Here is a 27,804-nt window from a genome sequence, read left to right on the forward strand (position 1 = left end):
AGAAAACAGGAAAGAGTTTAGCATATTCAAAAACTAAAAGGAGATGGCATGAACTGATGCATGATAAGTGAGGGGGGGAAAGTGCTGTGAGATGAGTTTAAGGAGATGAACAGAAGTTAGATCCCAAAGGGTCTCATGGTAATGAGCCTGTGTATCTTAACATGAGTAGTCTGAGCCTTTTGTCATGATTTATTGGTCATTAAAGTTTCTATCCCTCTCTGCTTTGCTTCGGTGTTATTTTTATCTTAACTAATTTGTAGGATTCTTCGTTTGAATATTAATGCTTGTTCTAATTGGATATGAAGATAGATGCGGATAGAGATAGAGCTACTATCTTACTCTAAACATAGATATAAATAAAGAGATAGTGACAGACATAGAGATACAGATACAGACAGAGGTACAGGGATGTAGAGATAGAGATAGAGCTACCATCTGACCCTCTAGAGTATGCCACTCATGTAACTTTGTTTATATGTCTTTTATGTATGATTGGGAACATAATATCTAATTTTTAAAAAGTCTAATACAAGGAGAGGCTAGGCCTCCCTATGGTTGTGCCTAAGAGCCTCCTCCCAAATGCCTCTTTGTTGCTCAGATGTGGCCCTCTCTCTCTGGCTAAGCCAACTTGAAAGCTGAAATCACTGCCCTCCCCCCTACGTGGGATCAGACACCCAGGGAAGTGAATCTCCCTGGCAACGTGGAATATGACTCCCGGGGAGGAATGTAGACCCGGCATCATGGGATGGAGAACATCTTCTTGACCAAAAGGGGGATGTGAAAGGAAATGAAATAAGCTTCAGTGGCAGAGAGATTCCAAAACGAGCCGAGAGATCACTCTGGTGGGCACTCTTATGCACACTTTAGACAACCTTTTTTAGGTTCTAAAGAATTGGGGTAGCTGGTGGTGGATACCTGAAACTATTAAACTACAACCCAGAACCCATGAATCTCGAAGACAGTTGTATAAAAATGTAGCTTATGAGGGGTGACAGTGGGATTGGGAATGCCATAAGGACCAAACTCCACTTTGTCTAGTTTATGGATGGATGTGTAGAAAAGTAGGGGAAGCAAACAAACAGACAAAGGTACCCAGTGTTCTTTTTTACTTCAATTGCTCTTTTTCACTCTAATTATTATTCTTGTTATTTTTGTGTGTGTGCTAATGAAGGTGTCAGGGATTGATTTAGGTGATGAATGTACAACTATGTAATGGTACTGTAAACAATCGAAAGTACAATTTGTTTTGTATGACTGCGTGGTATGTGAATATATCTCAATAAAATGATGATTAAAAAAAAAAAAAAAAAAATGTAGCTTATGAGGGGTGACAATGGGATTGGGAAAGCCATAAGGACCACACTCCACTTTGTCTAGTTTATGGATGGATGAGTAGAAAAATAGGGGAAGGAAACAAACAGACAAAGGCACCCAGTGTTCTTTTTTACTTCAATTGCTCTTTTTCACTCTAATTATTATTCTTGTTATTTTTGTGTGTGTGCTAATGAAGGTGTCAGGGATTGATTTAGGTGATGAATGTACAACTATGTAATGGTACTGGAAACAATCGAAAGTACGATTTGTTTTGTATGACTGCATGGTATGTGAATATATCTCAATAAAATGAAGATTAAAAAAAAAAAAGTCTAATACAGCCGAATCTACTTTCATTTCCTTAGTTTCTAGGTGGGTACTCCAAATTGATAATCTTTACACTGAATAATAATCTTAAAACAAAATGTGGGATTAAATGCAGTATCAACAATCAATTCTGCATACATAAAACAGAACAGGAAGCATCAGGAATATTAGATATCAAATTTATTTAATAAATCTTCCAGATTTCCCTCTCCATTAACCCTGACTTTCAGGAATATTTTCAAATTGTGATTTTCTCAATTGATCCAGGTAGGCCCTGTCTATCACTACACTACAAACAATAGTAAGAGAATGAACTTTGAAATTGGAAAGTTATATCCAACTTTGAATAATTTATCTAACTTCTTTATATTTCATTTAATAAAGTCAGTGGCACTTATTTCACAAGATTATTGTAGGATCAAATAAGATAACTTCATGTTTACTATCTTGGCTCCAAGCACATACTCAATAAATGTTAACAGCTTTCCCATTCTCAATCTCTTTCTCCCACAATACAACAAATTCAGGTAGTTTATCCATTTAATCAACTTCTGACTTGTTTACTATTCCTGTTGTTTTTAAAGGGATAAATGACACTCTCACAGCCACTTTTAAGGCAGTCCAGTATAATTAAAATACCCCGAGTCTAGTACAATGAAAATATCCCAAAACTAGATGTTAAGAAATATGGATTTAAGTACTAACCAGTTTTGCAACTCCCTAGCTATTTGTCCTTAGTCAAATTATTTAATCTTTATTAGTCTGCTTCCTCCCTGAAAAATTAGGATACAATATTTACGTCCTACATATCTAACAACACTGTTATGAGGGGAGAAATTAAGATAATGTAGGTAAATGTATCTTATAAATTGTAAAGTGGTGGACAAATGTTTACATTAAACTTTTTAAATAAAAAAACTCTTAATTTTATCATATGTCTAAGAAATAACAGTAACTCCTTACTCCTTCCCCCTTTTTGCCAATCCCTATCCATTGTTCTATATAGGTTTTAGCATTAATCAAAAAATTCTTGGGCAGAAACTCAGGTAAATTGTGTTTAAAAATATAGTATTTTATATAATGTTACATCCGTTTTATTAAATAGTAAGGATCCTAATGAATGGTGGTGATAGTAGCACAACATTGTGAATGTAATTAACAGCACTGAATTATCTATGTGAATGTGGTTAAAAAGGGAATTCTGAGTTGTATATATGTTACTAGAATAAAAATTTTAAGAAAAAAACATATGACTGTACAACACAGCGAACACTATTGTAAACAATGGACTATAGTTAATAATTACGAAAATGTTCTTTCCTGAATTGTAATAAATGTACCATACTAATGCAAGGTGTTAATAATAGGGTATGGGAACTCTGTATTTTATGCATGATATATTGTAAACCTACAACTTCTCTGGTAAAAAAAAAAAAAATAGTAAGGGTCCAATCAGGAAAACACAAAAACAACTCTATACATTTATAACAGTTAGAATGCAATGCAGGAAACTGGCTACAGAGGTGATAGAAAAAGAACAAAGCCAAAAAAGAGGGCTTGTGGAAACCCGAAATTAGCAACAGAAGAAAACCTCTAGATCCCTATACTGGAGGGTAAAGGGAAGACGCAGTATCTCCAGATGGAAGCTGGAGTCCTAGTAGGCCTGTCCGGTGAGAGATGGACCCATAAAGGAGGTACAGCCACAGCCAGAGTCACTGCCCAAGGCAAAAAAAAAAAAAAAAGATAAAGAAGAAATAATCTGTCTTCTTCCTTCCCTTCTTCAACTTCCAAATGTCCCCCTAGAAACTTGGGAATGCAACCTGCAAGAATGAGCCTCCCTCATTCCTCCCAAGCAGCAATTGCCCACTTATTTAATAGGGAGCAGAGAAGCAGAGACTGATAAAGGCTATGAGAGCAAACGGGCCTAGTATCTGCAGAAGTAATAATATTGCTCACTCTAGGAAATATTATGAAGAGACAACTGTACTCAACATCAAAATAGTATATTTTCCTGTTAAAATTTAAGTACATTAATAGATTGACTTACGAAAGATCTGAATTATCTTCTGTTAGGTTATTTTCCTTTCTCGTCAAGCATTTATAGAAAAAGCTACTAAAAATGTGACTTCGTTCAACAAGATCATCTGATGCCTTCTCCAATAACAGATACCTGTAAAGTAGCAACCCCAAAAAAGTCAGTTACTTTTAGAAGATTTTCCCTGGTCTCACCTCAATCATTTAATGTGTTCTGGAAATCTTAATTTTTATATCCAATTAGATCCAAACTAATTTTGAAGTTTTCTTTGATTTCAGCTATCAGTTTGTTCTTTTGTTACCTCACCTTCTATCATGATCATCATTTTAAAAAGCAGCAATTGCCTACTTGTTTCGTCACTTAAGATATATTTATTTAATTCCTAACATTGCTAAGCACTATGTTCACACTAGAGACACAAATGAGAGGGGGAAAAAGCAAATAAACAAACTAGTACCTGAACCCATAAAGCCTACAATATAGAGGGGTGATGGTGAGGGTAGGAAGAAATATTAATCAAATAATCACAGAATCAAATGTAAAACTACATGGTGCTGCCAAATATATCTAGAAAAACATTAACTCTGAGACATGACTAATCTCTAAATACTTATTTCATTTCTATACTAAAACAATTTGTCAACATAAACTTGTAATTTAATCATTTAGTGATTAATCCCTTCATAATTAGAGAACTCAGCTACTATTAATATTTCGTGCTGGTTTGAAAATGACCTTGTAATTGCTAAAAAAAAAAAAAAAATGCATTAAAACAAACTCAACTTGAAATATTTTAAATCTGCTTATGTGGAAGGTGTCCTACCTGAAAAGGATCAAAGGAACCCTGCTAGGGTGCTGGAAATGTGCTCTATCTTGATCTGAACAGTGATTACATGCTGTAAATATTCATTAGCCATATACTTAAGATTCATGCACTTTATATTTAAAAGTTATGCATCAATTTAAAAAAATAGAGAGCAATTTATGAAATGAAGTTACAATCCTATCTGAAAAGAAGTCAATGAAACAAAGGTACAAGCAGTTCAGTGAAAAGCAAATATAGGAAAATACTATCAGAACTGAATTAGAAATGAAATTGCATTAGTTAATTCCAACAAAACTTACAAAATTATCACTAAAGATGATTCAATTCATCTCACAAAATATAAACTTGACACTTTGATAGGGACAAAAAATAAGTAACACATAAGATGCTTAACATTTGAAAGAATGATCCTAATACCACCAAATAAATTTAAAATAAGGCAGAATATTATAACTACCATAAAAGAGATGCAAAAAAAGTATTATGGGAGTTAATGATATCTGTTTAGAAGATCAGGAAAAGTTTAAGTTACCATTTGAGAAGAACTTGAGAGAGAAAAATTTAACAGGTTGAGATAAGGAGGAATGTATTCCAGAAGCAAGAAAAATAGGACAGTAAGGCAGAAGAGTAAATAAGAATGGATTTTGTTTAATAAACTGTTTATAACTCAGTTTTGCCAGACCATGTGATATGTATAGTTTTATTAGTAGAAGCTGGCCAAAAAGACAGATTAGTGTCATATTATCAAACCCTCAAATAACAGACTGTGTTTAAATTCATTTTAATAGATAATAAGAAATTACTAAAAGTTTCTAATGGGAACTGTATTCATCAAATACTTTAAGAAGAATTATAGTGGTAATAACATGTTTAATGGATAGAAAAAGGGAGACAGAGGATACAATGAGATGAAGAAGATAGAAGAACAATTTAGGTGAAATGAAGAGGACTAGAAAGATCACAGTGGCAGTAGAAATAAATTAGATGAATTTGAAAGAGATCTACTGAACTTGGCAACAGACTAAAATATATAGTCAGGGAAGGGAAGGTGAAGGGTTGATAATGGAGACTTCCATTTCTGACCAAGTTGGAGTAACAGGGACTGAATTTACCCTCCCTTCTAAAACAAGCAAAAAACTTGAAACAGTGTTTCTCTAGACAGTGGACATCAGGCAACAAAGAACAGTGATACCTGAGAGACAAGAAACAAACTGAGTTCTATTTCCCCAGCTTATCGCCTTGAAAGTTTCCAGGCTGTAGCATAGGGAAAGGTAACCCAGGTGGAGCGCAGCAGACTCCCTGAGCTGAGGCGATTGAGTTGAGAGTCTGGGGAGACCATGGCAACTAGAGTTTGCAGATCAGAATTCTGGAGAAAGAAAAAAGCTGTAATATGGAGAGAACACAAGGCATTTGCAAAGAATCCCTCTCAAGTATTTAGCAAAGTATTAATCGTTGCATATGTGTGAGGAAAGTACCTGAGACTGGGAAAAGAACCACCTGTAAAGATTAGAGAGAATGTGTACCCAGTACACAGGCCAGGAATGGTGCCTATTCCTACAAGACAGACTGGAAAACCTCATAATTCATGAGGCATTGGGTAGGGGCATTGGGTAGAGTACTCGGAAAGGTCTTTCCACAGTTGGGGATTAATTTATAGGTCTTGCCTAACAAATATTAAAAGCAAGACCCCAAAGCATCAAACTGTTTCCAAATAAATTAACTGTATCCCAGAACAAAGTTCAATAATATTTACAGGAAAACAAAATATCCAGCACCCAACAGGGTAAAATTCACAATGTCTGGCATCCTTAAAAAAAAAAAAAAAAAAAATCACCAGACACGTAAAGAAGCAAGAAAATACAACTCATAGGGAAGAGAAAAAGCACTCAGTTGAAATGGACCCAGAACTGACACAAATGTTAGAATAAAGAGAACAGAATATTAAAGAAGTTATAACTGTATTCCATACATTCAAAAGGTTAAATAGAAACATGGAAGACATTTTAAAAAGACTCAAGCAGAACTTTCAGAATTTAAATCTACAATGTCTGAGTTGAAGAATAAATGATAATATGAGATTTTTGCGCCTCAGTGATTGCAATAAATGTAGTATTGTTAGTAAAACAAGAGGGCTTAGGTAAAATGATGGTACTTTGGTTTGGAAGGAGTCCACGAAATAACTAGGAGACATCTCCAGCAACTGTTGGAAATGTAGGGATACAATAAAAGACGAGGACTAGAAACAAGTTTCCTTTGCATGAAAGTTAAATTTCTTCATATCTATTCCTTCAGTTTTGGCTATAAAGAAGCTGAAAAACATTTTTTTAATGGAATGGGATGACAGTTAAGTCTTATAAGGCTTAAAGATACTATAACAGACAACTAAATAAAGGTACTTCTTTTCAGTTCCCAAAGTGATTTCTAAATATGTAAGCACTTCCTTCACCACAATAATACAGTAATCAAAGAAGTATAAATCAAAAATAAATAAACAAAAATGAATATATTTTAAAATACAGGTCTTCTGAAGTATATAGCACCTACGAGAAGTAGAGGAATGAAACCAAATTAGTCAAAATTTTCCAAATCTGAAAACTTGGCAGCTTACTTTTGGCTAGAGTTAAATAGCTCAGCGATAGAGACATTTATTTTAAGTTTCAGAGCAAAACCTGTAAAACAATTGAGATCATTTATCATTATACGTACTTCAGGTAGAAATCAATGATTACATCATTGAGAAATTCTCCTTCTTCTAAGCACTCCAGATCTTCATTAGTTACTCCTAATCCGCCTTTAGTAGGTGGTGGAGGATATACAATCAACCTTGAAAAGTAAAAATAAAGTTAAAATAGATTGGCAGGGGACAATAAGGCAGTAGTATTCTATAACTAAAATCTGCAGGGTAGAAAAATATTTCACATGATAAAGTAATTAAATTTTCCTTCCTTTATTTTAACAAGCTACTAATAGTATTCTCATTGCATATCATCTTTTCCCTTTCCATCTTCCCATGTGGCTACTTTCAGTGTTTGTCTAATCAGTAGTTTCTATCCCACAATCAGGTACAGTATTATTGAGAATCTCTCTTCTGCATCATTTTTTAACTTTCCACAAGCTGATGTAATAAAGCACAGAAGATTCTCCTATGCTCTACTTTCCAATTCTATGTTTGAATCCCAGAGACAAGTTCCTTTCTATTCAGGCCATAGCAGTCAAAAACAATGCTCTTCTGGTGGCCAGTCTATACCAGCAGCTGGGCAATAAAAAAATAACATAGGAGCACAGGAGGCAAGTTACCCATAAGAAAGTGCTTACAGTGTAAAACTTAAGAGAACATAAAGGAAACAAATAAGATCACAACCAGAAAGTAGTAGAGAAGAGTTGATAACTAATTAGGCATCTTTCTCTTGGCACCCTCCCTTAAAATTTAAAAATAAGATCAGTTGTGAATTCCTAGCAATAATCTTGGAATAAGACAGGATGGTACTTGAACAAACATAGAAAATAATAAGGTATAATATGTAGTCTTAAAGCAGAAAGATTCAAGAAGATAAGAGTCATCACAACTGATTTAATTTTGGTACCAGGGCACTTAAATCAAGCAAGAAAATCTGTTGAAAAATTTAAATGCTAATATAATATTTCTATTTTATTTGCCATTTTCCTTTCCTATGCTGTTATTTGCATTTTATATAAATAACAGGAAAAAAGAATAAAGGAATAGAAATCACCCTCAAATGCATAACTTCTCAATTTGCCTTTTCACCATGAGAATGCATACAAAAGATAAAACATGAAAAAAGAAGGAGCTTCTAAAAGGGAACGTTTGATAAACTTCAAAGTTCCTTAAATTAAGGCACACTTTAGTAAGCAACTTTATTTTCCTATACGTATTCAGAGATGAAATATATAACCTTTGAAACCATACCTTTCCTTTCAAATATTTTCAGTACTTTCATTTTACCAAACCGGACATTTTTGTCTTAATTACATAAAACTAAATGAAATGGCACCTATTGTTCTCTCAATAAATTTCACCATAAATTAAAAAGAAAAACACCAATTTCCAGAAATTATGTCATTATTGACTAGCAGTAAACTCAAAACATTTCAGAAGATGACCTAATAAAAAGTTGTAACACAAATGAAAACTACTAACATGCCCACCAATTACAAGTAGGTTATGATACAGTACATACTTCTGAACAGGTCCAGTGTGCCTGACTTCTCGCCATTCTTCATCTGGATTAGATGTAATAGAAAGTGAGTAGCAACCACTACTTTGCTTCTGCAGGAAGGTATAAGTAGGTTTGGCAGCATCTATATTTGAGAACTGACAGAAAATGGAAGAGCAAAGGACTCCTTAGACACATAAATATAAACATATCAACACTCAAAAGCACAAAGTCAAAACCTAGACTTGTGAGAAAACGTAATGTCTAAAAAAAATTCCTATTAACCAGTTATATCTATAATTTTAATATTTCTAAAAAATATAACCAAGCTAAAAGAACATTTGTATTCAGGAGATACCTCACAAATAATGGTCAAAGATTAACTCGAAGTATTATATCCAAATCTATTCCCTATAACTGAAGAAGAATTTGAAAAACTTTGCCATTCAAAATGAACAGAAGAGGTGATAAACAGTAGGAAAAAATTAAAATTAAAAGGTATGGAAAGAGCTTATAACATAAATTTATATTCTATTATTAAATGGAAAAGCAAGATAAAGATTCGTATTTACAATATAATAACTGTGAAATTTTAACAATATTACGCATAAAGAAAGATAGTGGTGAAGTATTACACTTCATCCTCCACTAAAGCAGCTTCTATAAGACCTCTGAATAGAAGATTAGCTCAGACTAAACCCATAAATATAAATACATAAATATACAGTTATATACACACGTATACGTGTACATATTTATATGTGTATATATATACATATGTGTGTATGTATGTGTGCTGGTTTGAATGTTTTATGTCCTCCAGAAAAAGCCATATTCTTTGATGCAATCTTGTGGGGCAGACATATTAGTGGGGATTCAGTTGGAACATCTGGATTAGGTTGCTTGCATGGAGATGTGCCCCACCCAACTGTGGGTGATGACTCTGATTGGATAATTTCCATGGAGGTGTTGGCCCACCCATTCAGGGTGGGTCTAAATTAAATCACTGGAGCTGTATAAATGAGCTGGCAAACAGAAGGAACTCAGTGCAGCTGAGAGTGACACTTTGAAGAGGAGCTACAGCCAAGAGGGACGCTGAAAAAAGCACAGGAGCTGCAGATGAGAGAGAGTTTGAAGATGGCCTTTGAAAGCAGACTCTTGCTCTGGAGAAGCTAAGAGAGGACAATACCCCAAGTGCAACTAAGAGTGACATTTTTGAGGAACTGCAGCCTAGAGAGGAAAGTCCTGGGAGAAAGCCATTTTGAAACCAGAACTTTGGAGCAGACGCCAGCCACATGCCTTCCCAGCTAACAGAGGTTTTCCGGACACCATTGGCCATCCTCCAGTGAAGGTAACTGATTGCTGATATGTTACCTTGGACACTTTATGGCCTTAAGACTGTAACTGTGTAACCAAATAAACCCCCTTTTATAAAAGCCAATCCATCTCTGGTGTTTTGCATTCCGGCAGCATTAGCAAACTAGAACAGTATGTATATATGTGTATGTGTGTACACATATGCCATAGCAAACTTAATAAACATTTTGCTTTCTGAAGGTATCTGGTACATACAAGCTACGTGTATATTACCAACCTTCTATAAAAATAAACATAGCAATGTTTAACTTTCTGTTAATTGTTACAATATAATCTTAGACTTATAGAAGAGTTGTGAAAAACAAAACCTCATCCAGCTTTTCCTAATGTTAACCCCATATGTAATGACAGTATAATTATCAAAATTAAGAAATGAGCACCGTTATGATACTATTAACTAAACTACAGACTTTATCCTGGTTTCACTAGTTTTTCCACCAATATATTTTTTCCTGTTCCAAGATCCTACAATTTCTCAGTCTTCCCTTGTCTTTCATGATCTTGACACATTTGAAGAGTACTGGTCAGCTATTCTGTAACTGGATTTGTCTGACTTTTCTTACAATTAGACTTAGGTCATACATTATTAGGAAGAATACCACAGAAATGACGTATCCTTCTCAGTGCATGACACTATTATGTCGAAGTCTTATTACTGGTGATGTTAACTTAGATCACTTGATTGAGGTGGTGTCTACTTTTAAAACTCTACTGTAAAGTTAGTACTTTCTTTTTTGTAATTAATAAATACATCAAAGGAGATAGTTTGAGGCTATCGAAAACCTGTTTCTCCTTAAATTTTCACCCATTAGGTTTAGCATCCATCAGTAGATCTTACCTGCAACAATTATTGCTGGTGTTCTAATGGTAATTTTATATTCCCCATGTTCCTTTTATATTTATTAACCGGACTTCTTCTCTAAGGAAAAATTGTTCCTTGTACCCCATTTATTACTCATTCATTCATTCAGTCAGCTATTTATGTAAGTATAGAGTCATGGATATTTATTTTACTCCTTGGTTATAGTCTCATACTACCATTACTGATTTTGTTGATCAAACTGTTCCACCTTTGCACTGGAAGCTCTTTCAAGTTGATTCTTACGTCCTTTTGCCAAAACATAGCATTCTGAAATCAGCCTAATTTCAATGAAAAAAATTTTACCTAACCTCCTCCAAATTATAATAATCATATGCTAACCTGAGATACTGATTTCACCTTTACTTCTTCAGCAGTAGCAACAGCAGCAGGGAAAGAACAAGTTGAAGCATAGTAATAATGAATAAAAGAACTTTCTTTTGAAGAAAGGTTCTGAAACAAAGGAAGTGCCTGAACCCAAGACAATGGATAAGAAAGCTCTGATTCTCCACTGGTTGTACTTATTTCTGTCATAATATCTTTCAATTTCAATTCTTCTCTTTGTGAAATAGGATTGGGTAGCTCAAGGAAAATGAATTCATTGGATTTTGCTATAAAAGAAAAAAAGAAAATTTTTATTAATCATACTATTTTTTAAGGAGATTATAATTAATATAATTTAACTATTAACTAACATATTGCATGCTAGGAAATAACTCAGTCAAATTAAAATCACAAAACAAGCCATTAGTAACCTTTTGTGTTCTACATGAAAACTCCACCATGGTATTAACTGCTGTATCTCTAGTGTCTGGCACTGAGTAGGTACTCAGTAAACATTTGTATGAGTATTTGGATGGACAAATGCATGAATGAATGGAGATAAGCAATTAATTATTTTTGTCTAGCCTCCTCCATATATCAAATCTATCAAGAAAGTTTTCCAATCAAACACCTCTTTCAAAATAATTTTATTTAGCCAACCATATTCATAATGGCCTCAAAAGACATTCTCTCCCTCAACCCTCATAAAGACTACAAATGGTGTTTCAAATTCCCCAACTTCCTTGCTATTTAATCACAAATTTTCCCAATTAATTTGTAAGTGATTAGGGCAGGGAAATAACTAATTTTAAAGGTATAAAATTTAGTTCACCACTTAATATCTTTACTGTGAAAAGGAACAGAGGGACGAAGGTAAGGAGAACAAAGAGGTAGGAAAGACTTTTACTAATTTGATTTATCCAATCCTAAACCAGTTCCTGTAGGAGGTGGAAACTAAACAAAGTTGAAGTATATCTTTCATGCACTCAGATAAGTGTTATAAGCATGCACACAAACTTATTCAAGAATTATTAAAGAATGATACATAAACAAACTGGGTTTTCTTTTTAGAAACTAAAGAAAATGTTGAAGGTAGAAACTTCTGTGTTTTATTTAACTTTGCCACCGATTATCAGCTCTGTCATAGGTCATAATGAAACAAGAGTAAGATACTCATAATAAAGGTAGCCAAGTAAGGCAACTGACTAAAAGATAAGGTATTCCTCTTATTCCATAAAATCATTTCACTTGGATAAATAAAATTATCAGGAGAAATTATGTGAATAAATAAAATAATTTATCTTACATAATACTAAAGGATAAATTTTTTAATTAAATGAAATTAATTTTAATTCAATGGAATAATTACATTCTATTAAATTATTTTAATGGAAAACTACTTTATTTACAAGATTTCTTAAGTTATACTGAAATTTAGAAATCATTTTATACTCACATTGCTGGCTTAATAAAGAATTTTCTAATTGGGTCTGAATCTCTTGAAGATAATTTGAAGAAACCCAGAGGAAAAGGATAACATGATTCCTTTTACTGTGGTCATCATCCTTACTTTTCCATAACCCAAACCTCTTTAAATGTGTGGTATCCACTAGCAATGAAACCTCATTCAGGGACACTGTAACAAATAAAAGATAATTTAATAAATTAATCTACTTAGGTATACAGTAATTATGTACTATATGACAACTTATTAATATATTTTTCAAAAAGGATTATATGCAAAGTGTTTTGGAAATATACTTACAGTCCACTTCACTAAACTTAGTTGAAGTACCCCAAGTGGCAGTATTATCAGAGGGGAAAAAATAACATTATCATTAGGAATGACTAAATAATTACTAAATAAAAATTAAATGTAGGGATGTGAATTCAGTTATATCCAAGAAAGAAAAATTTGAGATAAAGTTTCTATAGCATAAAAACCTTGTCCAGAAAGATTTCTCATGAATCCCAATATCTCTAGCAAAAAAGAAAAAGAAAATAAAAGCCTACCTTTTCAACGCAGAAAACTAATGCAGAAAACTAAGCATAGTGTAAGTTACAAAATGATTTAATTTCTATCCTGGTCAATACTATACACCAAGACTCTAAAGGCATTCACAGGTCAATTTCTGCCCATGATTCTAACGAATACTTCCCTTCTCTCCCAAAACATTTGCATTTCACTGTAAAGACTAGCCATTGTCAAAAGATACTCAAGAATGAATAATATGAGGTTCTGAATGGTCCAAGACATTCCTTTTAAAATTCCTCCAGGTGATACTTCTCAAAACTTCCAGGTATCAGTTTTTCTCCCTCTTAGTGAGCTAAAGGAATCCCCTGTGAGGACTTGCTGTGTATTGTTTTGTTTGTTAAATTCACAGAAACATAGAAAAATGGTTTAAAGAAGTCCTGAAGGTCATCTGGCCCAACTTCAAGAAAGCAGCTGAACCAACAATACAAACATCAGTTAATGTTTGTCAGCCCAAGATGGATGCCTATTTGAAAAAAAACTCTCCTGGCTGTTATTCATATGTCCTTAGAGACCAGTGGCACTGGCATCACCTGAGAGCTTGTTAGAAATGCAGAAGCTCAGATTCCACCCTAGAACTACTGAATCAGAATATTCAATTTAAAAAGATCCCCAGGTGATTCAAATGAATACTGAAATTTGAAAAGCCGTTTACAGTGGGCATTCCCTAATACTTGATTAATCAGGGATTTTTAATGTTCCCAAGTCGCCATTCTGTTCTTCATACTGTAATTGCCCCATTCTGAAAACTGTCAGTGAAGCTGGCAGCAAAGATAAACTCAATGAAAAGAGGGTTAAGAACTCTCAGAAAAACTTCTCACCATAGTGTCAAGGCACAAGATCAATACACAAAAATCAGTGGTGTTTCTAAACAACAGTAATGAAGAATATGAAGAAGAAATCATGAAAAAATTCCATGTATAAAAGCAACTAAAAGAAACAAATATCTAGGAATAAATTTAACCAAGGATGAAAGGACTTATACACAGAAAACTACAAAACATTGCTGAAAGAAATCATAGAATAAATGGAAGGACAGTCTGCACTCATAGACTGGAAGACAAAATATTGTCAAGATGTCAATCTACCCAAAGCAATTTCTAGATTATTCAATGCAGTCCTAATCACAATTCCAGCATCTTTCTTTGCAGAAATGGAAGGGCCGGTCATCAAAATTATATGGAAAGAAAGGGGCCCCAATTAGACAAAACCATCTTGAAAAAGAACAAAGTTGGATGACTCACACTTCCTGATTTAAAGTTTATTTCAAAGACACAGTAATCAAAACAGCATCGTAATGGCACAAGGACAGACATATAGACCAATGGAATAGAACTGAGAGTTCAGCAATAAACCCTCACATCTTTGGAGAACTGATTTTTGATACGGGTGCCAAGTCCACTCCATGGGGAAAAAATAGTCTCTTCAACAAATGGGCTGGTAAACTGGATACATATGTGCAAAAGAATGAAGGTGGACCTCTACCTCACACCATAAACAAAAATTAACTCAGAATAGATCAAAGACCTAAATATAAGAAACAGAACTATAAAACTCCTAGAAGAAAACAAAGGAAAGCATCTTCAAGACCTTGTGTTAGGTAACGGTTTCTTAGACTTTAAACCCAAAGCACAAAGAACAAAAGAAAAAAATAGTCTGAACTTATCAAATTAAAAACTTTTGTGCATTACAAGAATTTATCATGAAAGTAAAATGACAACCTACGTAATGGGAGAAAATATTTGGAAACCATTAAGAGTTTAATATCTAGATTTTATACAGAAATAACAACTCAACAACAAAAAGACAAAAACCCAATTAGAAAACAAGACAGACTTGAATAGACATTTCACCAATAAGCACATGAAAAGATGCTCACATCATTACCAATTAGGGAAATACAAATCAAAACCACAATGCGATATTATTTCATACTCGCTAGAATGGCTACTATTAAAATAATGGAAAATAAGTGTTGGAAAGGATGTGGGGATACAGAACACTCTTCCATTGTTCTAGGAATGTAAAATGGTGCAGCCACTGTGGAAAACATTTTGGCGGTTCCTCAGAAAGTTCAATACAGTATTACCATATGACCCAGCAATGCCACTTCTAGCTATGTACCCAAAAGAACTGAAAGCAGAGATTCACATAGATATTTACACACCAATGTTCATAGCGGTATTATTCATAATTGCCAACCCGAGTGTCTATCAACAGAAGAAATGGTAAATAAAATGTGATTTATGCAATGGAACATTATTTAGCCATAAAAAGGAATGAAGACCTGATACACGTGATGCATGCAACAACACGGATGAACCTTGAAGACGTCATGCTGAGTAAAATAAGTCAGACACCAATATAAAATAATTAGAATAAGCAAATTCATACAGTCAGAAACTAGAATACAGGTCATCAGAAGCCGGGGTAGGGTAGGGAATGGGGAGTTAATTTCTTAATTGAAATATAAGTTCTGTTTGGAGTGACAGAAAAGTTTTGGTAATGGATGGTGGTAATGGTACCACAATATGGTGAATGCAATGAACACCACTGAACTATAAATTTGAATGTGGTTAAAAGGGGAAATTTCAGGTTATGTATATGTTACTAGAATAAAATTTAAAAAACAAACAAACATAGGTCTGAACAACACAAGGAGTGAACCCTAATGTAAACTATGTACTATAGTTAATAATATAATTATATTAATATTGTTTTAACAATTGTAACAAAGGTACCATGCTAATGTAAAATATTAATAGGAAAACTGTGTGAGGTGGTATAAGGGAACTCTGTATTTTCTGCATGATTTTTCTGTAAACCTCTAGTTTTTCTAATAAAAAATAAATTTAATAAAAATAGTTAAAATGGAAGTTTTGTGTTATATATATGTTACCACAACAACAACAAAAAATCACAAGACTTTATTTGGTTTTTCTAAATAGCTAATGTTATATTATTCTTTAAAAATTTACTAAAATTTTCAATTAGGACCATCAATTTATTCCATGCCTTGTATTCATGCTATTTATGGTGGCTCCCTAATTATTAAATTCGTTATCATAATGCATAGTTTTGGATTTCTGTACATGCGAGATCTGTGGGAGTCCAATTAAATTTACTTCTATCTTAGACCAGAAGCTTCTTCTTCCCTAGCTCATTTCTGAAATGCTGCTTATGTATATTTTTCTTCCTCATTCTTTTCATAATTCATTCTTGAGACTATTCTCTATTGCTTACTATTTGTCTTCTTAATGTCATTATTTATTCTGAAAGGATTTTAAGTGGGCAGAGAGAGAATGAGAAAATGGTCTGAGTCTCTTCAAGCACAGGTATATTTTCCAGTCTGCTTTGCCTTACCCAGATTTAAAAAAAAAGGCATAAAAATTTCTCTTATCTCAATTCAAAATATTTTAAATATTTGTGTGCTTCATATTAATGCTTATTTCTTTATATTTCCTATTGTCATCCATTTTTATAGACCAAAAATATTCTTGCTTCCTATTAAAATTTATTTCTGTCAATCCCAAGATTATTTGCATTGAAGTCATTAAAAGAAGAGTATACTATATTTTTAGAATTTTAAAACATTTTTACTCCTTTGAAGCTGCTAATCAAATGTTAACAAAGAATACTTTATTAAACTCTTAGTTATACTTAAATTTCATATTGAAAAAAATTATGGAAAACTGGCTGCAAAAGGTTTCAGAATTTTTGCTGACCACTTTTATTTTACACTCAAAAATACAGTGAAGAGAGAAGGTCATAAGACAATGACTGCTTACCTTGAAACGGGATCTTAACATATTTTGTTGTGAACTTAAAGGAAAAATTAAAAAAAATATATTAGTTACTACTCAAAATGTGTTACTATTCAAAATGCTTTTAATTTTTTCTTTTTCAAACTACAAATACATATTCAAAGTCTACACTGAAAAGTACTCAAAAGCCCTTTCATCAATAAACCAAGAAAATGCTTCAGTGTAAATACTTAGTTTTAGAGAAGTTAAAAAGCTCTGAACAAGTAATTTAATTCTCAATATGCTCATTCATAAAAACCAATATTATATTATTAAATACACCCAATAATATATTATTTAATATGTATTTTTTAAATGTTTCCTAAAGATTTAAAGAAGAAATAAGGCAAAGTCAGGTGACATCCAGAAGAAACTGCCAAATGACCTTACAATATGTCACTGACTCTGGTAAATATACCAAAGAGCAGGGTTTGATTCTTGGCTTTGCAGACTCAGAAACTGATAGCTCAGCACAAGTTATCACTCTCGAGGGATAACCAAGCTCATGAGAGACTGCTGGACTAAGCAAAATGCCAATGTATTATATTATCTATAATGAGAAATTTGAACTGTTAAAAAGACTCAACTTGTGTCCCACCTGCTATGAACATTTTGTTTCTGTATAAAATCTGCAAGTCCAACTATAAACGAAAAGTTGCTTTTACAACATGAAACCAGAACTAGAGGAATCAGTTAATTTTTTAAAGTCTAATGTATGTAACTCCACAATAGTGATGCACTTATCAAAAGAATAACATAAATTAAGTCCCAATGCAGGACACCCTTTTCCCCATATGACTTTTATTTGGATGCTGGCAGGTCTTTCATTCCTAGCATTCAACCTCTCTTTGACGTTATGAATTCCTTTTCTGAGGATACAGTTAAGATTTCTTGCTCCTTCTGCTTCTTCTGTCCTAGGACATTTTCTCTAAGTATCTTTTGAATATATTTGACTTCCTTAAGTTGTGCTTATATAATAAACTCTCAAGAGTTGTAGAGTACCTGGCTGAATCATACACGTACAACCTAGAAACAGGCTTCCGTTTTGAAATTACTTTTTCTTTTAATGCCAAATGAATTTGTACCTATTTATCTATTCTTGGGCTAAGCTTCTTTTGTGATCAACACATCCAAGAAATTGTAGATTGTTTCAGGGATGCAGTCTGTGAGCACAGAACGAATCAGAAAATGGTCCTTGTACATGGGTATCTAAATTAACTTCCAACAGGGTTCCATACAAGCAGCAAAGAACATTCAGCAAAACCATAGGTTGACTGTGCCTCCATTTATTTTACCAATTTAAAAGTAATTTCACTAACATATAACCCCTATTCTGTTAGTGCAAGTCAGTTACTAAAGCAGAACATGAAGCAATAGAACATATTAGTTAAGGACATGAGCTTGGAGTTCAAATCCAGCCTCTATTATATCTACCACTTACTACGTAACTAGTAGATAACCTTAAGTTACTTAGTGAATTTCTCTCAGCTTTAGTTTCCACATCAATAACAGGCAGGATTGTTTTAAATTTTAAATGAGATGATGTATTCACAGTGCTTAGAACTTTGCCTGGAACATGGTAAGACCCTTAATCAAGGGGAGCTATTATCATTAGACACTAGCATCTGATTAAGAATACCTAGTTAATTAGTTTAATTTAGTCAAATACACCTTAATATTCTACCACTTTCAAATAACTGCCAGATGTATTTAGTGCATATTTACTCTTTCCAAAATCTTTTTGACATTTCACTGGCTCTGTAATCTCATAAAAATACACCTTAGTAAATGTAAATAACTAGTTCTAGAAAACGAGTATAAAGGACGTTTGCTTTTGAGATTTTATACAGCCATGACTGTAATATGTAATTATAGCACCAAGCCAAGGCAAAAGTATGAAGTAGTACTATATCTATATGTCCCTCATTTCTACTATCTACACTCTTCTCTCACTCTCTCACCCTCAGATGCTCTTGTTTTATCAAACCTTTCTGCCTGGTAAGGATTTGACACTTATTTACACCAGTGTAATGATGACTAAGCCAATATTGTTACCTCTCCCAGAGGTAAAACCCTACTCCAGCTAAAAATTTAACTTCTATATAATAAAGGGAGAAAAACTGTTTTGTGGTAATAAGGTAGACCCAGTCCTCTGAAATACCACCCTGTTTAAACTTAAAAATAAAGGTGACCGTAAGATATTTTGTACCTTCTTACAGTAGCCAGGGCAGTTCTCTGAACATGAAATGTACTTAAAACATTTTTCCTGCTATCAATAAAATGGAGGTTTAAAAAAAAGAAAATATTCACATCTACACCAAGAGAGTTTTAAACCTTCATGTCCAACTATAAGAAAATGGCTCTAATTTATATAATAGTTTCTAAACATAGATTTTTCTAGTTTAGCTAAATTTTATCCTAAGAGTGAGAATAATAGCTCCAGTATCTACTACAATGTCTAACACATAGTAGGCACTCATTAAATGTCTGGAGAATGATTAAGTTTAATTCTCTAATATATGTATCTACCAAATAAGAAGTTCTTTAATTTCTAAGTTACCAAGCTTCATGAGCTATGTCTCAAAAAAGATAAATATAAAAGGTCTTTGGAAAATCTAAAATAAATTTTTGAAACCTTTCCCCTTTTTTGTTATTCATTATAATTTTTTAATTTTTAAAATTTGCTTATGCTCTCACTATCTGGCTTTAATTTTTCCAGGATTAATCTCAGCCTTTGTTTACATGCATATATTTACTCTGATTTACTAAACAACTTTTCTATAATTAGACATTTAAGTTTTTATTTTAAAACAACAAAACATAAGACAAATTCTTAACACCTACTTTATGACATTTATTGAATATTTGCAGACCCTTATTACCTATAATAGCAAAATGTTTGGAATTCAATGTCCAACAATTGGGAATTGTGAAGGACAACCCAAATATCCCAAAATAGGTAGATGAATTAAATTAATTAAATTATAGTAAGCTCCAAAACAGTATGCATGCCATAATATATTTTGTTTCAAATACATGAATATGTATATATACATACATATAAGAATATGGAATGATAAACCACCACAGAATTAGTGATGGTTGTCTAGGGATAAGCAAGATTATAGGTATTCTTTACATTGCTCTTTACTTTGTATTTGCTTATTTAAACAAATATCAAGCCCATCTGAAGTGTAATAACATAATAAATTAAGTAATGAAAATCTCGTTGAATATTTATGTTGGATCCTCCCACACACACACTTTGGCTAATCACCTATTATCATACACTTAAGTAATACAACTTTTTGCCATTATAAAGAACTCAACAGAGACAAGTAACTAAAGCTAAATTTAAAATAAAAAAACGAAATAGGGGGAAAATTCTGAAAAGTGAACAAAATTCCTTCAAAAGAAAAAGCTATAAAATTACCAGAAGCATGCCAAAATCATTAATATTTGAAAACCAGTGACCACGGAATATTAATTTTAAACCAAATTGTCCTTGTGCTTTCAATAAAACCAATTTTAACTATGTCACAAGTAAACATTATTTGTCAGAATTTGTACATGATGTTTATTCTATTGGGACTTTTCCCAGCAAGGCCATCAAATCAACTTCTTCTTCACGTCTTAAATCATGCACTGTCTTCTCTGTGAAGCTGTCTCTGATTCCTCTGGACAGATGCAAGTACCCATTCCCATATGTACCATACTTGTACATAATTCCATTGTAAATTTACCATAATGCAAAGTAAATGTCTACTGACGTGTCTATTTCTTCTATTAGTTCTATAGAAGTTTCTACAACTTCACTGAAAGCAGAGACCATGTCTTTCCTTTTTTATATTGCCTACTCCTTCCCCAACACAGTGAAATATTAATAAAACTTCCAGGAAATAACCTGGGTATAAATTAGAGACTACTTAAATGTTTTGCCATAATATGAAAGACTCAATTCAATTCAACAACCATTTATAACTGCCTACTTAGGTTTGAATCATTTACGGAAGCTGCAAAAGTGAATAAGTCTGGCTCTTCACCACAAAAACCTTAAAATCTAATGGACAGTTTAGGCAAGAACAGAAGTAATGAAAAAATACATAGAATAGAACAAATCTTATAACTGATGCACAAAGTTCAATAAGTACACAGTACAAGGAGAAGTTAATTCTGGTGAGATGGTGGGATCCGGAAAGATTTCTTTGGGGAGAGAGTATTTCAGATAAAATGATCAGGATTTTAACAGGCAGAAATTGTGAGAAAATATAGAGCACTAAGTAAAATCCACCCTGGCTTCCACATACAGTATGTGAGGGAGAACACTGAAAGAAAGTAGAAAATAGATTAGGTTCAGTTGCTGGAGATCCTTAAATGACAAGTTTAGGAATTTGGTGTCAGTTTACAATAATTTAAACCAGGAAAACAAGATTTTCTTCTTTATGCACTCCACTGCACCTTAAGTAAAAATTTACTTTAGCACCAAATAATTTTTAGAGCCCCCAAAATATCAATACTACATGTGATTTTTTTTTAATACATGACCTTCATTATAGTGGTCAGAAATTAGATATATAATTTTAGGAAGGGGAAGACACACTCCAAAATAAGTATAATGACTTCCAAAATATCCAGTATCCCATATGAAATTAATCTCAATTCTATTTGCATTTTCACTAAAAAGGAGGGAAAACTCCTGACAATGCCTTGAACAAGATATCCAAGACAAAACAAAACAAAACAAAACAAAAAAACAAAGACTATATACTTACCGTAACACAACCGTTAGAAGCTCCTTTCATTTTCCCAATATAAACAGAAGTAAATATAAAATCCAGTTGTAGATCCATGTCATTAGGAGGCATAATACAGGAAATGTTTTCCATAACAGGACTATTTGGACATAATTCATCTGAAGCCTAGCAAGGAATAAATTATAAAATGCATATAACTCTAAGTATTATACAAGCTGAAAAATGATTTTCAAAGTCAAATTCTTCTTTGAACTATTATTAATTAAATTTTTAAAGGATTATGTACAGTTTTCACTATGAAGAAATAGTTATCTAGATTTTGTTTTCTTAAACACTTTAAGAAAATTGCTCTAAATAGTCAAATCCAAAATTAATTCCACAGGCCTAAACTCCAGAAATGCGTCTTCTTCTGTATTAAAGTTATGATTTCAAATTCAATATTTGCTAATAAGCTTTATTCGTTTTTTAAATCAATCGAGTGCATTTGGATTTATGTAGTGTTTTAGTTTTAAATGAGTTTTTAGATACATTATCTCTTTTAATCTCCACAACCACCTATATGATGGTAGATATTTTTTTTTCTTTTTAAAAAGTTAATAGAGAACCAACTTAAGCTTGGCTTCTGACATCCTTGGTCCCTGGCCAGGACAGGGTCCACTGTGAATTAAAGGGGCCACAACTCTTTACACTGGTGGGTAGCTACAGGCTGACAAGCACCACCTGCTGGGCAGCACAGGAAAAGCACAGAGGCTAGAGGTATCACAGGAAAGTCTGAAAATATTCTGGGTCTCACCCTCAGGGAAACCCAACACTAAATACACCCTCCTCCTGAGACCTGGGCCCATCTGGTCTGGGATAATCTGATTGGGGTAATCAAGGAAACCAGATCCAAAGACAACAAAAGATTTCGAGTCACCTTAGGAAAAACGAAGATATGGCCCAAAGGAACAAACTTACACTTCAACTGAGATTCAGGAAGTGAAACAGCTAATTATTAATCAAACAATCTCTGAAATAATCCAAAAATCAAATCAACGAGTTGAGGGAAGATATGACAAAAAAGATGAAGGATATAAAGAACACATTGGGTGAACATAAGGAAGAAACTGAAAGTGTGAAAAAACAATTGGCAGAACTTATAGGAATGAAAGGCACAATGCGAGAGATAAAAAATACAATGGAGACATACAACAGCAGATTTAACAAGGCAGAAGAAAAGATTCATGAACTGGAGGCCAGGACATCTGAAACCCTACACACAAAGAGCAAATAGGAAAAGGAACGGAAAAATACGAGCAGAGTCTTAGTGAACTGAATGATTACATGAAGCACATAAATGTACATGTCATAGGTGTCCCAGAAGAAGAGGGGAAAAGGGGCAGAAACAATAATGGAGGAAATAATCACTGAAAATGTCCCATCTCTTATTAAAGACATAAAATCACAGATCCAAGAAGCACAGCATGCCCTAAATAGAATAGATCCAAATAGATCTGCACCAAGACACTTAATAACCATATTATCAAATGTCAAAAACAAAGAGAGAATTTGAAAGCAGCAAGAGAAAAGCGATCCATCACATACAAGGGAAGTTCAATAAGACTATGTGGATTTCTCAGTAGAAACCATGGAGGTGAGAAGGCAGTGGTATGATATATTTAAGATAATGAAGGAGAGGAACTACCAACCAGAAATTCTATATCCAGCAAAACTGTCCTTCAAAAATGTGGGGGAGTTTAAAATATCCTCAGATAGACAAACACTGAGAGAGTTTGTGAACAAGATACTTGCTCTACAGGAAATACTAAAGGGAGCAATACAGACAGATAGGAAAAGACAGGAAAGAGAGGTTTGGAGCACAATATTGAATGACGGTAACACAATAATGTAAGTACAATGAACAGACAACTGTGAGTAAGGTTGAGGGAGGAAGGTTAGAGACAGGTAGGATGACGAGGGAAGTACTGAAGATTAAAGATAAAGACTGGGATTATATTACTTAGTGAAACCTAGAGTAGTCAATGATTGTGATTAAATGTACAAATATGTTTTTACATGAGGGAGAGCAAATGAATGTCAACTTTTCAAGGTATTAAAAATGGAGTGGTATTAGAGAAAAAAATACAATCAATGCAAACTAGAGTTTATAGTTAATGGTAACACTGTAATACGCCAAAGCTAAATGTCTATAAGAGGTGGATATAAGGGAGGGGTATGGGGATTCTTGGTGGTGTTGTCTGACTTTTTTTATTTTAATTCATTTTATTTTTTCTTTTGTTGCTTTTTAGTTGTCACTTTTTTCCTTTCTTTTTCTTTTTACTTTTTCACTTCTTTCTCTTTCTTTGTGGAAGAAATGGAAATGTCTTTATATAAATAATGCTGATTATACAGGGAACCATTGATCATTTATTTAGGATGGAATGCATGGTGTGTGAATAAAACCATCTAAAAAATAAACAGAGGGATACAAATGCTGGAGAAAATGCAGAGAAAGGAATGTACCTCTTCCCTGTTCATGTGGAAACAGAATGTGCAGCCCATCTGGAGGGCAGTGTGTTGGTTCCACAGGAAGCTAAGCATGGGGGCGCCATATGGTCCTGCAACTTGGTTATTGGGTATATACTTGGAAGAACTCAAAAAAGGGACATGAAGGGACATTTGCACAGTGGGGTTTCTGGTGTTAGTCTTCATGTTTTACAGTGGATGGAGTGACCTAAGGGTAGCCTGAATGAGGAATGGAATGGTGATCTGTGAATGGAATATTGACCTGATAAAAGAAGGAGTGAAGTTGTGAGGTGAGTGGACATTGAGGACAGCATGTTGAGTGAAATAAACCAGAAATGAAAAGAAAAATATTATAATGCCTCACTAATATGAACTAAATATAATGTGCAAACTCTCAGAATTGAGTCTGAGAGCATAGGTTATCAGGGGAAGACTTACTGTAAAGGTTCCTAAATTGTGAACTCTTAACAGCAGTTACATCTGTTCCTGAGCTGTAATGGTTATTTCTAAACTCTGAGATGCTGAGCTCTTTGTGTCTAATTTGGTCAGTCCCTGGAACTTTGGTTATCTGTGTGACACCTGAGACCCAGAGCCAGAGTCTGGCAGATGGGTCAGCATTACCCCATACAGCAAATGTTAAAGAGTCTGAAAAAAGAGATCAGACTTCAATTAGAGATATGAACAAAATGGACTTGTTAAGGGCTAAGGTAAATCAGACTGAAGCGTAAAGGATGATACTGACAGCATTTTTGAAGCTTCAGCTTCTGTGTTGGACCAAAGGAAGAGATGTTTATTAGGTGCAAGATCTGTATTTTTTGTAACACATCATATAATTTGACTTGCAGGGTCAGTTTATTCAAACAACATAATTACATGGAACGCTGACTGGGAAGTGAGGTCTGGTTGGTTTGCGCAGGTTATTGTTGTGCAGGAATTGTTGTGCCAGAACAATGCTGGCAAAGAATGAAGACATATTTGCAAACCCCCTTGAAGGACTTTGGGAAAATGTGGAAATATTAAATTTCCACACCTGGGGAACTGATACTTTCACAAGCATTGAGGGCTACCAAATTAGAAGTCCAAGCCCTCTATCTTGGGGCTTGCCCTTATGAAGTTTGTTACTACAAGGGAGAGGATAACTCTACTTAAAATTGTGCCTAAGACTCACCCCCAGAGAACTTTTGTTGCTCAGATGTGGCCTCTCTCTTTAAGCCAACTCTGCAGGTAAACTCACTCCCCACCCCTCACCTCCAGGTAGGATGTGATTCCCAGGGGTATGGATCTCCCTGGCAACGTGGGACATGACTCGCAGTGATAAGCTTGACCCTGGCATTGTGAGCTTGAGAAAGCCTTCTTGGACCAAAAGGGGGAAGTGAAATGAAACAAAATAAAGTTTCAGTGGCTGAAGAGATCTCAAATAGAGTGAAGAGGTCATTCTGGAGGTTATTTTTATGCATTATATAGATATTCCTTTTTAGTTTTTAGTGTACTGGAATAGCTAGAAGGAAATATCTGAAACTGTTGAACTGCAACCCCCGTAGCCTTGATTCTTGAAGACTATATAACCATACTCATAACTATACAGCTTACACTATGACTATATGATCATGAAAATTTTATGGCTCCCACTCCCTTTATACAGTGTATGGACAGATAAATAGAAAAATGAGGACAAAAAATAAATTATAGGGAGGGATACGGAGGTAGAAGGTTTGGGGTGTTCTTTTGGGCCTCACATTTTGTAGAGACTATATACTTCCTAAAAATGACCAATCTATGTTCCCTATAACTTCATTTGAAACTGGAAACAGAAGGCATGAAGATGTTGTGGTATTCTGCCTTACAGATCTTGGAAAGTCTTCACACTATTTACTGCTTAGTTGTAATCATATTCTGTAGAAGATGTTATTTTCTAATAATTTGATCATTTTGTACTGCATTATAAACTTATGTGCCACCAAGGCAACTAAAGAAGTTGGAACTCATTATCAACAATGAAACTTTTACTTACACATATATTTAAACTATCAAGTAGGATATCAGACTGATCGACAAGAATTGCTATAACTTAGTTAAAATTCAGAACACTGCTGAGGTGATCTCTGTGTGGATTACCACATACAAAAGGAACACTCTTGTAACTATAATCAGACCACCAAACTGTCTTCGTAGATCTGACCAAATTCTTCATCATACTCTATAGGATAAACACTCTGAGATTATTCACAAACAAACCAACAAGTTTACCATAATTATGCACCAGTGGCCACTGAAAATCACTTCTCAAAACTATTATAATCAGAGGCTGATAAAATGAAAAACTACTCATAATAAATAACTTCAGTCTTTCTTCAGAGCTATACTTTTTAAATAACTATATCAAAAACACAATTAGCTGACATTAAACCAACATACACTTCCATTTATTATTTTCTGTAAGAATGAACAGCAAAAGATTTACAAACTTGATAGGTTTCTGACACTGTTCTAAATGTTCCCATATGTTATTTCATTTAATATTCAAAATAATTTTGTAAGGCAGCTGTTATTATCCTCATTTAACATATGAGGAAACTCAAGCTTAAAGAAGTGACTTTCCCAAATGGCAGAGCCAGAATTTGAACACAGTTCTGTATATCTCCAGAACCTTTGTTCTCTCCTCTATATCATGCTACCTTAATGGTATGTAAGAAAATGGAATAATTCCAAGTAGCCATGGTACTGGAAGATCACACAAATAAATACTGGAAAACTATTTAAATCTAGAAAGTGTTTTGATAAAATATTTATATGTGTAATGAGAACCATAAAAAAGATAAAATATTCAAACCACAGAATATTTAGACTGAAACCATATAAAGAACCAGAAAAAAATGATATAACCCTTTTACTTAAAAGTAAAGATAATTACATATTTCTCTCAAACCGATATGAAACATCTTAAAATCCACAGTAAGAAAGATTATAATTTTATTATAATATTCTACTTGAACAAGTAATAGTCATTAGTCAACAGTGTATATTTCATTGTTAACCTATAAGAAGGCAGAAATAAATTACCTTTACGGATTCACAGGTAATCAATGGTAGTTCTGACAGTGCTGCTTCAGAAGTACTCTCGCTTGCATTAGTAATCTCATGGTCTTGCTTAGGTTGTAATTTAAGAATTTTTGGAATTTTATGTTCAACAGGTCCTTCTTCATCACTGGAAACAACAACTAAAAAGGCAAAATATATTTTCATATGTTTCAAAATAAACTAATATCCAAAATAGAACTTCCTAATTAATACAATGTATCTTTTAAAATCCCATTAAATTTACCATCAAGAGAAATGAAAATTATCTGATTTATACTAGTTCTACATGATGTTTCCAAATCAGTGCTATTTATTATTCAGCAGTTTTCTGCAACCTTACCTTCTGGAGAATGAAGACCTTTAAAAATGACTAAAGCCATGAGGAGAACTTAGGA

The 27,804-nt window shown here is 33.6% G+C and overlaps 1 protein-coding gene across 8 annotated transcripts in view; it reads right to left on the reverse strand.

Annotated features, from left to right (window-relative positions):
• Nucleotides 1-27,804, reverse strand: part of SENP7 (SUMO specific peptidase 7) — a 214,718-nt gene that overhangs the window by 20,836 nt on the left and 166,078 nt on the right. For all 8 annotated transcript variants that reach the window (XM_037834886.1, XM_037834912.1, XM_037834927.1 and 5 more), the window contains 8 exons: nucleotides 27,392-27,549; nucleotides 21,845-21,991; nucleotides 17,058-17,091; nucleotides 12,694-12,873; nucleotides 11,256-11,524; nucleotides 8,702-8,835; nucleotides 7,209-7,325; nucleotides 3,689-3,811 (listed from right to left, as the gene is read on the reverse strand). In XM_037834886.1, coding sequence (XP_037690814.1) covers nucleotides 3,689-3,811; nucleotides 7,209-7,325; nucleotides 8,702-8,835; nucleotides 11,256-11,524; nucleotides 12,694-12,873; nucleotides 17,058-17,091; nucleotides 21,845-21,991; nucleotides 27,392-27,549 — 1,162 coding nt within the window. The remainder of the gene's footprint in view (nucleotides 1-3,688; nucleotides 3,812-7,208; nucleotides 7,326-8,701; nucleotides 8,836-11,255; nucleotides 11,525-12,693; nucleotides 12,874-17,057; nucleotides 17,092-21,844; nucleotides 21,992-27,391; nucleotides 27,550-27,804) is intronic.

This window comes from Choloepus didactylus, chromosome 1 (genome assembly GCF_015220235.1).
Source record: "Choloepus didactylus isolate mChoDid1 chromosome 1, mChoDid1.pri, whole genome shotgun sequence".
Lineage (NCBI taxonomy): Eukaryota > Metazoa > Chordata > Mammalia > Pilosa > Megalonychidae > Choloepus > Choloepus didactylus.